Genomic DNA, 14,671 nt, shown 5'->3' on the forward strand with positions numbered 1-14,671 from the left:
TTGACTTAATGAGACAACTCTCTCTCTCTCTCTCTTATGCTGTTCTCATATTACCAAATGGCCGAATGACCACAATTAATACCTTCAACCTTTAGACCTCTTCTGCGTGTGAGACAATCAAAGTCTTTGCCCAAGAAATGGCAAGAAGACTAAGTCTTGCCTTAATAAGGTGTCTGAGTGTGATGAGCTGGACAACAATGGTCCATGCACTGCACCTAACACTCACTCCACCAATCAAAGTCTGGGTAAAAAGAACGTAATAATCCTTGTCAATAACGAGAAGTAAATCTACAAAGAAGTAGATAGTGAATATATTTATGGTTGTAACAAATTGGTCACGTGACATAAGTGTGACTTCCTTAAGGTAGAGTGTGAACAACTAAACGACATGTAGTAATAGACACATTTTATTTCTTAGTTCCAAAGCTGTAGTTGTTTACGCAAAAACTCTGGGCAGACTTCAGTAAAGGTTCAGGCTTTTCTCCCTCCTCTTTGACAGCTTAAATGCATTATGTTCCCAGAATTAATTTATCTAGCATCAACAAAGTGCGAGTATAGAATTTATTACGTAGATGCATAAGCTGCAGAATATGCAAACTGTGAAGAACCAGTGTTGCTACCAGGGCTTATGAGAGATTTGCTAAGAATGAAATTCTCATTAACTTGCTTAATGATACACGGGATTGATCCTTATATAAAATCAGAGGCTAAGTAACTAACTTAACAACTATAACAGCTTCTTAACAGAAAAACTAAAAGCTCACACGTGCACAGTCACATGGATCATTAAACTATTTAGAAGACTAACTAAACTACACACAATTTAAGCTATATACAATACATAGACTAAAACTACAAGTAGCTTAGCCATGTACATCTTCACTGATCTGCTCTGCCTCTTCTTGCCCTGATTCTTGATGCTTTGACCTCTGATAGGGCTAGATGACTAAGCATCGTGGTTTTCTGATTTACTAGTTGAAGATGTTGACGCAATACTTGGAAGGGTATTAAAGGTTGTCAAAGGCAACTTTGGTTCGAGAATGGGTAATGTAACTTCAAAATCAAGCACATGAATGGCTTTTCTTATTGATGGTCTGGCATTGTAATCTGGATGAGCACACCAAAGTCCAACAACCATCAACCGTTCCATTTGCAGCTCATCAAAATCTCCACCCAATCTAGGGTCAGCTGCCTTAAGAAGATTCCTTGCTCCATAAAGCTCCCAAAGCCACTCTAACATAATAATTTCATCTTGTTTTGCATCGGGTTCAGCTGGTTTTCTTCCACAGGCTATCTCCAATACTACAATCCCAAAACTATATACATCTGTTTCCTTGCTGGCCCTGCCCGACATAATACATTCAGGGGCCAAATAACCCCAGGTCCCGGCCAAAGCTGTGGTTTGTGATCCTTTTACATGGTCCACGAGTCTAGCTAAGCCAAAATCCCCAAGCTTTGCATTTAAATTTGAATCCAACAAGATGTTGCTTGACTTTATGTCCCTATGCAACACGCATTGTTCCCATTCTTCATGCAAGTATTGCAGTGCTGATGCTAGGCCTCGAGCAATATTGTACCTCTCCACCCATGTTAACAAGCTTTTACCTTTGAAAAGATGCAAATCTAAGCTGCCATTTGACATGAACTCATAAATTAGAAGAAGATCATTTTGCTCGTGGCACCAACCAATTAGTTGCACCAAATTTCTATGCCTGAGTCGACCAATAATCCTCACCTCAGATATATACTCTTTTATCCCTTGTGCAGACCCTCCTGAAACTCTCTTAATAGCAACATAGGAATTTATGACCTTTAAATATCCTTTATAAACCCGACCAAACCCTCCTTGTCCAAGCTTATTTTCCTCTGCAAAGTTGCTCGTTGCAGAAACTAATTCGTTGTAAGAAAACTTCTTTGGTCCAATACCTCGTTCGAATTCATCATCCATTGAAAGATTAAGGCCAAGCTCCTCTTCTTTTTCTCCTTTCCCTTCACGACACTTTTTCCTATACACAAAGCAAACCAACACCAAACCAATAATTAAAATGCACGCACCTAAACTCAGGCCCACCACCAATTTTGTCTTTGGGTCATCTTTATTCTTCTCCACAGAAGGTGCTGGCGATTGCGGAATCGTAGAGGGTGCTGGCGATTGCTGAATCGTAGAAGGTGATGTCGATTCAAAAGCCCAAGTGGAAAGAATATGCAACTCAGAAACCAATCCTGTCGAAGCTGAGAACCCAAATTCAACATATTCTGGTAAATGATCTGTCAAATTAATTACAAAAGAAAGGTGCTGTTGGATAGTGGTGTTCTTGAAACCAGTGAAGGAAACGCTTAAATTCTGCGTACTAGCATCGTAATTGATTCTTGCACTATATGTTCTATTCTCCTTAATGGTACAATACCATGGTGTAGAGATCTTAGACGTCATGCTGTTGATATCGATACCAACGTGTTCACGAACTGAATTCAGTTCATCATATTCATCATTTCGAAATGTATCAAACTCCACTGCAACAAATTTATTTTCAGCCAGGAAATTGGGGTCTTGCATTTGACCGCGGCTCAAAAGGCCGAGGCCGGTGCCATCTGTTGGACTAGGACGGGGGTAATTTGGGGTTGAGAGGAAGAACGTGATCCCATCTGAATAGCTGTCTTTACCTTGAGAATCGATGATGAAGGAGAAGTTGGAAGTGAAGCTGGCCACATTTCCTGATTTCTCGTCCCAAAGATGCATCGGCTCTGAATATATGGCTCGACCCCAGTTGTCCACTTCATCTGGCGTGAGTTGGATCACTGAACCTGATATCGTAGCGTTTCCTGTTCGGATTATAGGTTTTGTTTGACTGAAATCGGTGTAGTTGAAGAATATCTGAGTTGCACAAGGGTTTATGAGCAAAAGGAAAATGCTTATTAACAAGTAGATGATACGGAGCTTCGGTGCCTGGAAAACCATGGCTAGAAAAAGTGGGTTTGGAGCTTAGAGGTTTGCCAATTGTTATCAAATAAGATAGGAACTGGACGGCTACGACATCAACCTGATATACCATCCTTCTTCAAAATTGTTGACTCAACTACGAGTCAATATATATTATACTGCTTATTTTATTTCTATTTCTATTTATATATATATATATATATATATATATATATTTTGAAGGTCTATTTCTATTTATATTATTTATATTAAAAGGTCCAGTTAATGTATATGACATATATTAATTATTTATTTTATGAAAAGAGGGAAGAGGTTGTATGAATAGTGTCTTGGGCGGTTTAAAAATTTTGGCGAGTCCATTTATACGCACTGTTTGATCTTTTGCTAAACAACTCTATACAATATACATCCTTTACAGCTCTGTTTAGCCAAAGTTCGATGCAACAATGGTGGCACCATCATTAGTTGCAACTATGACCCCCCAGGTAACTATGTCAATCAGCGTCCCTATCTAAGAGTTATTCAAGAACTGTTTTTTTTTTTTTTTTTTTTTTTTGTGCAAAGAGAAATTTTGTATAAAAGAAAACAGTTTATAGGATCATACGGTTGTAGCATGGACACTTCTCTATAATCTTTAATTACTGTTGACTTAAATATCTATATAGTAAAAACACAATTTAAGTTATAATTATAAAATTGTAAAATCTTGTTTTATACGATTTTATAATTTTAATTTAAATAATATTTTTAAAACACAATTTTATTCTTTGTATAGGCACTGTAAGTAATAATCATTACTTTAAAAAAAAAAAAATTGTATTATTGTGATTGCTACCTTCTATGGTTATGGCTCCATCATGTAATAACAACTTATAAATAAATAAGGTTGGTCCATGCTGATCTCACTCTAAGCCGCTAAAGTCTGATTTACTGTATTTAAAAAAAAAAAAAAAAAAAAAAAAAAAAAAAAAAAAAAAAAAGTCTGATTTACCGTAATAACATCTTAATATTAGTTTTCGTATATATATATATATATATATATATATATGAAAACTCTTAAGTAATTAACATACCCTGTGAAAATTATAATTACTACTCAAGCATAAATCTTGAACCTAAAAAAAGTTAGACATTTATTAAAGTTAGACAAAAAAATTGAATGTGAGACGTAGCAATAGGTTTAAAGATTGTCAACAACTTTGTAACTTTGTGGTTTAGCAAAAAAAAAAATCCTAATACGCCCAATGCGCAGATGCTTTCCTTATCATTATTATCATCTTAAACTTTGTTTTTGACAAAACAACGAGGGGGTACTAATAATAATAATAAACAAAAAAAAGGTAAGAAAGATATACAATAAAATATTTAGTTAATGTTTAGCTCTGTCCTAACAAACAAGAATAATATTGTTATATTTTATTATACCACAAAATTAACATATACTTTAAAGGCATTAGTTTAAAAATGTTTTAGAAACATTTATAGGAAAAAAAAGTAATTGAATTTTTTGAAAGATTTCTATATTTTCTTTGAAATATAGAATAAAAAAAAATCCTTAATATAGTTCAATATTTTTTATATTTTTCATGAAAAAGATTTTCCAAAATTTCTACTTGCAAACTGAATAAAGATTCCTAGCTCTAGTTGAGAATATCACCCAATTTTTTTTCAATTATTTCTAGACTGTTGAACTTTTCGGGTAGGTAGAGTTTTCATAGAGATTCTATCTTTAATGTATGTCCAATATGATAATGATAAATTGTCCTTTTATCTGTTTTTTAATTAATGGGGATGATATATAATGATAAATTGATAGACTGTGGTACCACAAATTTTTTTTTCCCCTTAAATGTAGATTTGGTTCTTAATCTTTGAACCTCATATAACATCGTTTCATACATTTATAATTTTCTTTTTAATTTAGTCCCTATATTTTAATAACATCACAAACATAGAGGATTTAAGATCATCACATTAGTTAACCATAATTTTATAGATCGTGTATATAAGAGTATATATGCTATTATTATTATTATTATTATTATTATTATTTTTGAGGAACGTTATTTAATATTTGAACTTATAAACACATGCCTCATCTCATTGTTGGGAAAATTCAATATAAATGAAAATAAATATCAGCAGCGTAGTAGAAACAAATCACAAAAAAACACAAAAATTTACAAGAAAAATCTTTTCAAAGCTATGAGACAAGCTCCTAATAATTTCACTATTATCAATTTAATTAAAATAAATTTTTTATATATGTTTTACAGCAAAAAAAAAATCTCATTATTTATTTTTTTTCCTCTTATACCGACTATTTTTCTTTCACAAACCGCAACACTTTGCAGTTTGCACTTTTCCCCCTATTTTCTTCTAAACGCATAACTCTCTCTCTCTCTCTCTCTCTCTCTCTCTCTCTCTCATGTTGTTCTCATATTACCAAATGGCCCAAGAAAATGGCAAGAAGACTTTGTGTCTTGCCTTAATGAGGTGTCTAATTGAGTGTGATGAGCTGGACAACAATGGTCCATGCACTGCACCTAACACTCACTCCACCAATCAAAGTCTGGGTAAAAAGAACGTAATAATCCTCGTCAATAACGAGAAGTAAATCTACAAAGAAGTAGACAGTGAATATATTTATGGTTGTAACAAATTGGTCACGTGACATAAGTGTGACTTCCTTAAGGTAAAGTGTGAACAACTAAACGACATGTAGTAAGAGACACATTTTATTTCTTAGTTCATGTAGTAAGAGACATTTTATTTCTTAGTTCCAAAGCTGTAGTTGTTTACGCAAAAACTCTAGGCAGACTTCAGTAAAGGATCAGGCTTTTCTCCCTCCTCTTTGACAGCTTAAATGCATTGTGTTCCCAGAATTAATTTGCCTAGCATCGACAAAGTGCGAGTATAGAATTTATTAAGTAGATGCATAAGCTGCAGAATATGCAAACTGTGAAGAACCAGTGTTGCTACCAGGGCTTATAAGAGATTTGCTAAGAATGAAATTCTCATTAACTTGCTTAATGATACACGGGATTGATCCTTATATAAAATCAGAGGCTAAGTAACTAACTTAACAACTATAACAGCTTCTTAACAGAAAAACTAAAAGCTCACACGTGCACAGTCACATGCATCACTAAACTATTTAGAAGACTAACTAAACTACACACAATTTAAGCTATATACAATACATAGACTAAAACTACAAGTAGCTTAGCCATGTACATCTTCACTGATCTGCTCGGCCTCTTCTTGCCCTGAGTCTTGATGCTTTGACCTCTGATAGGGCTAGATGACTAAGCATCGTGGTTTTCTGATTTACTAGTTGAAGATGTTGATGCAGAACTTGGAAGGGTAAGAAAGGCTGTCAAAGGCAACTTTGGCTCGAGAATGGGTAATGTAACTTCAAAATCAAGCACATGAATGGCTTTTCTTATTGACGGTCTGGCATTGTAATCTGGATGAGCACACCAAAGTCCAACAACCATCAACCGTTCCATTTGCGTTTGATCAAAATCTCCACCCAATCTAGGGTCAGCTGCCTTAAGAAGATCCCTTGCTCCATAAAGCTCCCAAAGCCACTCTAACATAATAATTTCATCTTGTTTTGCATTGGGTTCAGCTGGTTTTCTTCCACAGGCTATCTCCAATACTACAATCCCGAAACTATATACATCTGTCTCCTTGCTAGCCCTGCCCGACATAATACATTCAGGGGCCAAATAACCCCAGGTCCCGGCCAAAGCTGTGGTTTGTGATCCTTTTACATGGTCCACGAGTCTAGCTAAGCCAAAATCCCCAAGCTTTGCATTTAACTTTGAATCCAACAAGATGTTGCTTGACTTTATGTCCCTATGCAACACGCATTGTTCCCATTCTTCATGCAAGTATTGCAGTGCTGATGCCAGGCCTCGAGCAATATTGTACCTCTCCACCCATGTTAACAAGCTTTTACCTTTGAAAAGATGCAAATCTAAGCTGCCATTTGACATAAACTCATAAATTAGAAGAAGTTCATCTTTCTCGTGGCACCAACCAATTAGTTGAACCAAATTCCTATGCCTGAGTTGACCAATAATCCTCACCTCAGATATATACTCCTTTATCCCTTGTGCAGATCCCCCTGAAACTCTCTTAATAGCAACATAGGAATTTATGGCCTTTAAATATCCTTTATAAACCCGACCAAACCCTCCTTGTCCAAGCTTATTTTCCTCTGCAAAGTTGCTCGTTGCAGAAACTAATTCGTTGTAAGAAAACTTCTTTGGTCCAATACCTCGTTCGAATACATCATCCATTGAAAGATCAAAGCCAAACTCCTCTTCTTTTTCTCCTTTCCCTTCACGACACTTTTTCCTATACACAAAGCAAACCAACACCAAACCAATAATAAAAATGCATGCACCTAAACTCAGGCCCACCACCAATTTTGTCTTTGGCTCATCTTTATTCTTCTCCACAGAAGGTGCTGGCGATTGCTGAATCGTAGAAGGTGCTGTCGATTCAAAAGACCAAGTGGAAAGAATATGCAACTCAGAAATCAATCCTGTCGAAGCTGAGAACCCAAATTCAACCGATTCTGGTAAATGATCTGTCAAATTAATTACCAAAGAAAGGTGCTGTTGAATAGTGGTGTTATCATAATTGAAACCAGTGAAGGTAACGCTTAAATTTTGCGTACTAGAATTGTAATTGATACTTGCACTATATGTTCTATTCTCCTTAATAGTACAATACCATGGTGTAGAGATCTGAGACATCATGTTGTTGATATTGATACCAACATGTTCACTAACTGAATTCGGCAGATCAAATTCTACATTTTGAAATGTATCAAACTCCACTGCAACAAATTTATTTGCAGCCAGGAACATGGGTTGTCCCATTTGATTGCGGCTCACAAGGCCGAGGCCGGCGCCATCTGTTGGTCTAGGAGGAGGGAAATTTGGGGTTGAGAGGAAGAACGTGATCCCATCTGAATATCTGTCTTTACCTTGAGAATCGATGATGAAGGAGAAGTTGGAAGTGAAGCTGGCCACTTTTCCTGATTTCTCGTCCCAAAGATGCATCTGCTTTGAATATGTGGCTCGACCCCAGTTGTCCACTTCATCTGGCGTGAGTTGGATCCCTGAACCTGATATCGTAGCGTTTCCTGTTCGGATTATAGTTTTGTTTTTGATTGTTTGACTGAAATCGGTGTAATTGAAGAATATCTGAGTTGCACAAGGGTTTATGAGCAAGAGGAAAATGCTTATTAACAAGTAGATGATACGGAGCTTCGGTGCCTGGAAAACCATGGCTAGAGAAAGTGGGTTTGGGGCTTAGAGGTTTGCCAATTGTTATCAAATAAGATAGGAATTGGACGGCTACGATATCAACCTGATATACCATCCTTCAAAATTATTGACTCAACTACAAGTCAATATATATTATACTGCTTATTTTATTTCTATTTCTATTTATATATATATATATATAGATACATAGATATATTTTTTTGAAGTTCTATTTCTATTTATATTACTTATATTAAAAGGGTCCAGTTCTTTCTCAACCAAAATAAAAAATAAAAAAAAAGGTCGTCCAGTTAATGTAAAACCTTAAAACATGTATTAGTTATTTATTTTATGAATATTTAATGAAAAGAGCGAAGAGGTCGTATTAAGAGTGTCTTGGCCGGTTTAAAAATTTTGGCGAGTCCATTTTTATACGCACTGTTTGATGCTTTTGCTAAACAACACTATTTAGCCAAACCTTATGGTTTTGAACTATACAATATACATCCTTTACAGCTCTATTTAGCCAAAGTTCGATGCAACAATGGTGGCACCATTATTAGTTGCAAGTTGCAACTATGACCCCCCAGGCAACTATGTCAATCAGCATCCCTATCTAAGAGTTATTAAAGAAGTTCTAGGCATATATGATGCTTAGGATATATATATATATATATATATATATATATATTTGGTCAATAATAAGTGGATATGATCCAAGTTGTTCCCATCTTGAGAACCAGGTAATCACTCTTGGGTATAATAATAAAAATGAGACAAAAGTTTATTGCTGCTTGACCAATGAATACATTTCTTGTAGCAAGCTTATTTGTGTTGTCATACTGAAAATAATTAATACTAGTAATTGGATTTATTTAATTGTAATTTTTTTGTTTTTCGTTCTTATCCTCTCGAGTGGGCATTCTAAACGCACCGGCATGACTATCATGAATAGCTTCATCTTCGTCAGAGACAGACAAAGGCATTACTTCAATCCTGCTCTTCAAAGACCAGCGTCAATGCTCTACCTTGACAAATCTAAAATCCAACTACTCTTATTGCCACACTTGGTGACAAGCCTGCATTACGAGGCTTGGCACTTCCATCTAGATATGAATGTATAAACAATATGGTAATCATTACTTCATTAGTTAATAAATAACAATATATACGTTGTCAATATGTTTCTCTCCTTTGCTGTCCACATGAACTTCTTTAGTTGTGGTTTCTGTTTTCTCCCAAAAGTGGATCATTTGGCAGGATATATTGTCCAGTAGGGAGTTAAATGTCAAAAACTAGTTTGAAAAACTTATGCATACTGGCTAAATTGCAAGTTCCACTCTTTAATTTTGTCCAAAATTAAATCAATTCACTTAACTTTTTGTTCATTTACTATATCAGTCATATAACTTTCATTTATTTTCAATTTAGTCATTTAATCTATTTCCGTTTGATGGGTTGCCGTTAAGTGTCTCAAAGACTTAAACCACATAGTTTTGGTATTTTTGATCATTTCCAATTATATTGCTCTTAACTTAAGAAAGAAAGTATGAAAAATAGGGTTAATGGAATTGGAGAGATTAATTTGAACCTTTGATTGTTTCAGTGAGAAACACCAAAAAAATATGAATTCATCTAGCTACAAGATTTTAGGTAATTATTTTTTTGGTTTCTCGCTACTGCTGACCTAAAATATGTGTAATATAAAAAGCAATATGGTACTCAATATTCTAAAAATTGAGTTTTAAAATAGGTTCATATCTTTAAACAGTTTTAAATAGAGGGTATTTTACTGGAAAATTTCGGCGAAAGTGATATTTTGCCATTTTGGCCTTCCAATTACTCAATAACTTTCATATGAAATTATAGCCAACTAGATCCGAGCTGTGTTGTCTACAAATTAAATCTCCCATCAAACCCACTCCTAAGTCCGAATCATATGCTACTGCCAACCGCAACAGTGGACCCAAGCCTTCATTGTATTGCAAGTGAAGATCTCAGATCTTTGCTAGTTGTTTTCCATGTGACGCTATCCCCACCCGCGCAAGCTTGAATGTGGGTCGTAGTTGAATATCTTAACATTTCACCTACTAAACGATTGTCTTACATTATATTCGTTATTTTTTCTTTGTTATTTATTTCAATATGGACCACCACATTAATCCTAGTACTATGGAAATTAAATGTGGCTCCAATTCAGACAGCAATTGTTATCAACCCCCTCCCCCCAAAAAGTCTTAAATGTTTCTTAAGAAAAAAAGGACGATAGAAAATAGAGCGTCATGAAAATTTATTCAATATTGTTAGAGTCTAGTATGTGGTACTCCTTGCTCTTAAATGAATAGTAGATCCTACATGAGTTTAATTTGTAGAGCATTATTGAACTGGAAAATTATCCTATGCACCTGATGTATGGAGTGCACCTCTCACAAGCATGGTTTTGAAACCCGGATCAGACTGTACGGTTCAACCAGGTTAACCGGAAACCGTTCATCAACACAGTTCTTTAAACCCCAAGAATCGGCCTATGTGAGAAAGTCAATGAACCGTTCCGAACGCGGTTGAACCTTCCAGGTTTGAAAATCGTAAACGCTTTTAACAAGTCAGACCATTAGAAGTTTTTTTTGGATACTTACAGACTTACAACCATTGTTGAAGGCTGAAGCTTCAACCACATGAGATGCTATCAAATGAGATTACATTGCCATCTTTTTATTCTTATTCTATGTCTCACTTGCTCTCTTTCTCTCTCTGCATTTTTCATTTTTGCTGATGTTGTTTTTGCATTTTTGGCCTTTGAAGTTTTCAGTCTTCTTCTTTGTTGCTTCTGAAGTCTTTCATCTTTGCTGCTGCTTGCTTGAGTGTCATTGTGTCAACCACTAATATTTGCTTTGCTGTCAACTACTAACATATAATGCTTGCTTGTTGTCAAAGCACTTCCTTCTTGGGTTTTGTTCTCTATTTAACTTTAACCAATTTTTAAATGCATTGACATCTTCAGATCTTCTAGCTTTTGATTTTTATTTTTAATTTTTTTTTCATAATAAATGGTGAACATTGACTATTCAAATGGGCTTGGGAAAAAAAAATGATCGGCAATCAAATGGGCTTGGCCATGGCCCATGGGCAAACAAACTAATTTGTCTCTTAACTATTTTATTGGGTTTTATAAAATAAAAATAAAATTTATTGGATACTAAACTGTACTTTGCCATGACTTAAAAATAATTTAGAAACTCTTATTTGTATTATGAAATTTATGTTATAAAAAATACTATCTATATTTGTTTTGGATTATTTTAGTTAAATTTTCAATTTTTACTAATTTAATATATTTATTTATAATTTAAATAATTATGACGTCATCACGGTTCGATCTCGATTTGACCTCGGTCCAATTTTAAAAACCTTAAACCTCTCCGTTTTACAGTTCATTGAATAGTCCGAGTTTCAAAACCATGCTCACAAGACCGTTGGCCTTACACATGTAAGAGGTGTGCTACATACCTCTGGCACATAAGATATCAACTTCACTAAACTAACTTAGGTCTAGTGTTCCAATGCATTAAATCTATTAGAAAGTAGATACATGTTAAACATTGGCCAAAATGGCAAAATACCTCTTTCGCCAAAACTTTCCAGCAAAATGCCTCCTGTCTAAAACTATTTAAGGATATGCCCCTATTTTGAAACTTGATTTTTAGAAAATCGAGTTTCAGATTTACTGAAAATTGAGTTTTTTGAAAAGACCAACATGGAACTCGAGTTCACGGAACTTAAGTTCCATGCTTTTTTTTTTCCCTTTCTTTTTTTTTTTTTTTAGTTTGATTGCCTATAACTCGATTTTTGCTAAATTGAGTTTTTCATTGAAACTTGATTTTTTAAAAATCGAGTTTAAAATAAGGGCATATCCCTAAATAGTTTCAAACATGGGGCATTTTTCTAGAAAGTTTCGACGAAAGGGGTATATCTCCATTTTGGCCTAACTATCTATATACAATCATATATATTATTTGTAAAAACACAATTTCAGTTATAATTATAAAAATGTAAAATATTGTTTTGAAAATATGATTATATAATTTTAATTAAAATAATATTTTTAAAACACAATTTTATTCTTGGTGTGTACATTGCATGTAATAATCATTACTTAAAAAAAAGAAAAGAAAAAAGTATTATTGTGATTGCTGCCTTCTATGGCTACGGCTCCATCATGTAAGAACAACTTATAAATAAATAAGGTTGGTCCATGCTGATCTCACTCTAAGCCACTATAGTCTCCCAAGCTATTTGGCGGGTTAGCATTAAAAATGTTCTTTTAAAAAAATTTATCACAAATTACAATTTGTTTTTGAATAATCTCAAAATATAACTAATACACACAAAAAACTAAGGACAAATTTTATTGAATAATCTCAATTCTAACACAAACATAGGGTCAATGAAAAAGAGATATATCATCTCTATCAGACATTGTCTACTCAAAAAAAGAAAAAAGGGGAAGAGAAAAAAAAAAAACAGTAAGCTACTACCTTACAATTGAGGAAAATTAAATCAATAAACCGAAAGTCTTAACATTCCCAAAATCACATCAAGGATTCAAAATAATAACATACGAACCTAGTAAATAAACTTCAAAATCGTATGCATTGTCACAAAAGCCACAATGTAATCAAAATTAAACTCACTGAAAATAAACACAAGTCTAACAAAAGTTCTTCACAAAATAGACCAAATCAATCAACTTTAAGTCTGATACCACTCCAAAAATGAAGCTAAATTCCTCCAAAGCAAGTAGCAACCTAATCAATCATCCACAACGTAAGATAAAATGAATGTTACTGTTATTATATTATTCATGCTATCATTTATAATGTAATCAATCTAATCAAGTTTAAGCAAATGGAAGATAGAGAAAGGATGTTGCCTACCTAAGCCAAGTTCCTTAAAAATGTGGGGCACTGATTATAAAGATGATTCCATAAATTACTAGTCTCATCCCTTTTCCCACAACACCCATAATCTTTACCATGGTAATTACATGATGCTCTAGGGTGATTAGGATCTCAATCACCCATCATCGAAAAGTGATCCCAAACTTCAGATTTGTTTCTTTTAGGACACTTTGGAGGAAGTGCATTGGTATTACTTGTGGTTGGAGACTCGGGTTTGTCATTGTGGGTACTAGATGTTCCACCCTCCATCACTTATTAAAAAAAAAAAAAAAAATTAGGCAAAGACAGAGAGTAAAATGAATTGTAAGAATATGTAATATATAACATATTAACCTGAATATACAATGAACCAAATAAAAAAGAATGTAATGAAAAGAAAAGGGAGAACAAAGAGTTTCAGAAGTATTTGCCATGGACTGAATAATTATGTGCTTAACATTAATCAGTAACTAAATACAGAGTATATATACTTTTGATAAACTATAGAGTATATACCCTTACATACTAGGATAACCAACCTTGATGACTACTATATTACAAACTATAAAAACGACTAAGAGTATTACAACTACATAATAGTGTAACTAACTCTATTATTAGAAACAAAATGACCTCTAGCTTTTCAATCTGGTGTTACATGTGGTTTTTTATTTGTTTGCATCTTCAGAGGTTTGATTTGAGTTTGTAGGTATAGCTGGCTTTCCACATGTAATACCATAACTTTTTTTTTAATATATAAAATGGATCAAAAGAAAGAACATTTTGTAGATTTACAAGAATATATGGGACCCAAATAAGAAAGAGAAACAACATACTCAATAAAAATATAAATACGAACATTAAATAATACAAGACCAAAAAACAATTACCTCTGTGGTTGTATAGGATTGCATGTAGTTGATGGAAGGTGAAGAATTGAACTATTGAAGAGGTAAAAAAAGGGGCTTCAAAAAGTTGAAGGAAGAAAAAGACAATTAAACAAGAAAGAGGGAGGGAGAGGAAGCTGCTAAGGTGAAAGCTAAAAGTGAAAGGTGAGAAGTAAGAAGGAAAACTAGAGGCAATACATAGTGTGGTATACGGCTGAAGTAAATGGGGCAGGTGGTAGGTGAGCTTAGGGTTTCAATATTGACTTTTTGGATTTTGTTTAAGGAATTGATTGCTGATTACTGTAAAAATTTATTAGATGAATTGATTAACTTTAAAAACAGAATATATTGTTGAATATTCTAAACTAAAGTTAAGGAGGCAATTAAAATTGTTAATAAAAAAAGTAAAGCATTCTTTTTTACTAGAGCAATTATGCATTGCTTGCAACCAGGTGATTAAGTACCATAGAGATAATAGACTGGATGTTAGAATAACAAGCTTAATTAGCCAGGAAATATATAATAATAATAATAATTTCCTTGGAAAATAAAATATAAGGACAGGAAAAATAAAAATCATTTTAGGCCCTCATCCCTCCATTAATAAACTCTTAAGGG

The 14,671-nt window shown here is 33.9% G+C and overlaps 2 protein-coding genes and 1 long non-coding RNA gene across 3 annotated transcripts; all 3 read right to left on the bottom strand.

Annotated features, from left to right (window-relative positions):
• Positions 1-636: 636 nt before the first annotated feature.
• LOC115967731 (L-type lectin-domain containing receptor kinase IX.1-like) lies at positions 637-3,026 on the bottom strand. The gene has a single exon (XM_031086859.1). The coding sequence runs from the start codon at positions 2,957-2,959 to the stop codon at positions 947-949; it is 2,013 nt and encodes a 670-aa protein (XP_030942719.1). The 5' UTR covers positions 2,960-3,026; the 3' UTR covers positions 637-946.
• A 2,913-nt stretch (positions 3,027-5,939) lies between these two features.
• LOC115969042 (L-type lectin-domain containing receptor kinase IX.1-like) lies at positions 5,940-8,340 on the bottom strand. Its single transcript, XM_031088602.1, has one exon. It carries the CDS (start codon positions 8,248-8,250, stop codon positions 6,250-6,252), a length of 2,001 nt encoding a protein of 666 aa, XP_030944462.1. The 5' UTR covers positions 8,251-8,340; the 3' UTR covers positions 5,940-6,249.
• A 4,335-nt stretch (positions 8,341-12,675) lies between these two features.
• LOC115966216 lies at positions 12,676-14,206 on the bottom strand. Its single transcript, XR_004086363.1, has 3 exons — positions 14,057-14,206; positions 13,164-13,438; positions 12,676-13,034 (listed from the first exon to the last, which is right to left on the bottom strand). It is a non-coding gene; the product is annotated as an uncharacterized LOC115966216 (long non-coding RNA).
• Positions 14,207-14,671: the final 465 nt, after the last annotated feature.

This window comes from Quercus lobata, chromosome 11 (genome assembly GCF_001633185.2).
Source record: "Quercus lobata isolate SW786 chromosome 11, ValleyOak3.0 Primary Assembly, whole genome shotgun sequence".
Taxonomy (NCBI): Eukaryota; Viridiplantae; Streptophyta; class Magnoliopsida; order Fagales; family Fagaceae; genus Quercus; species Quercus lobata.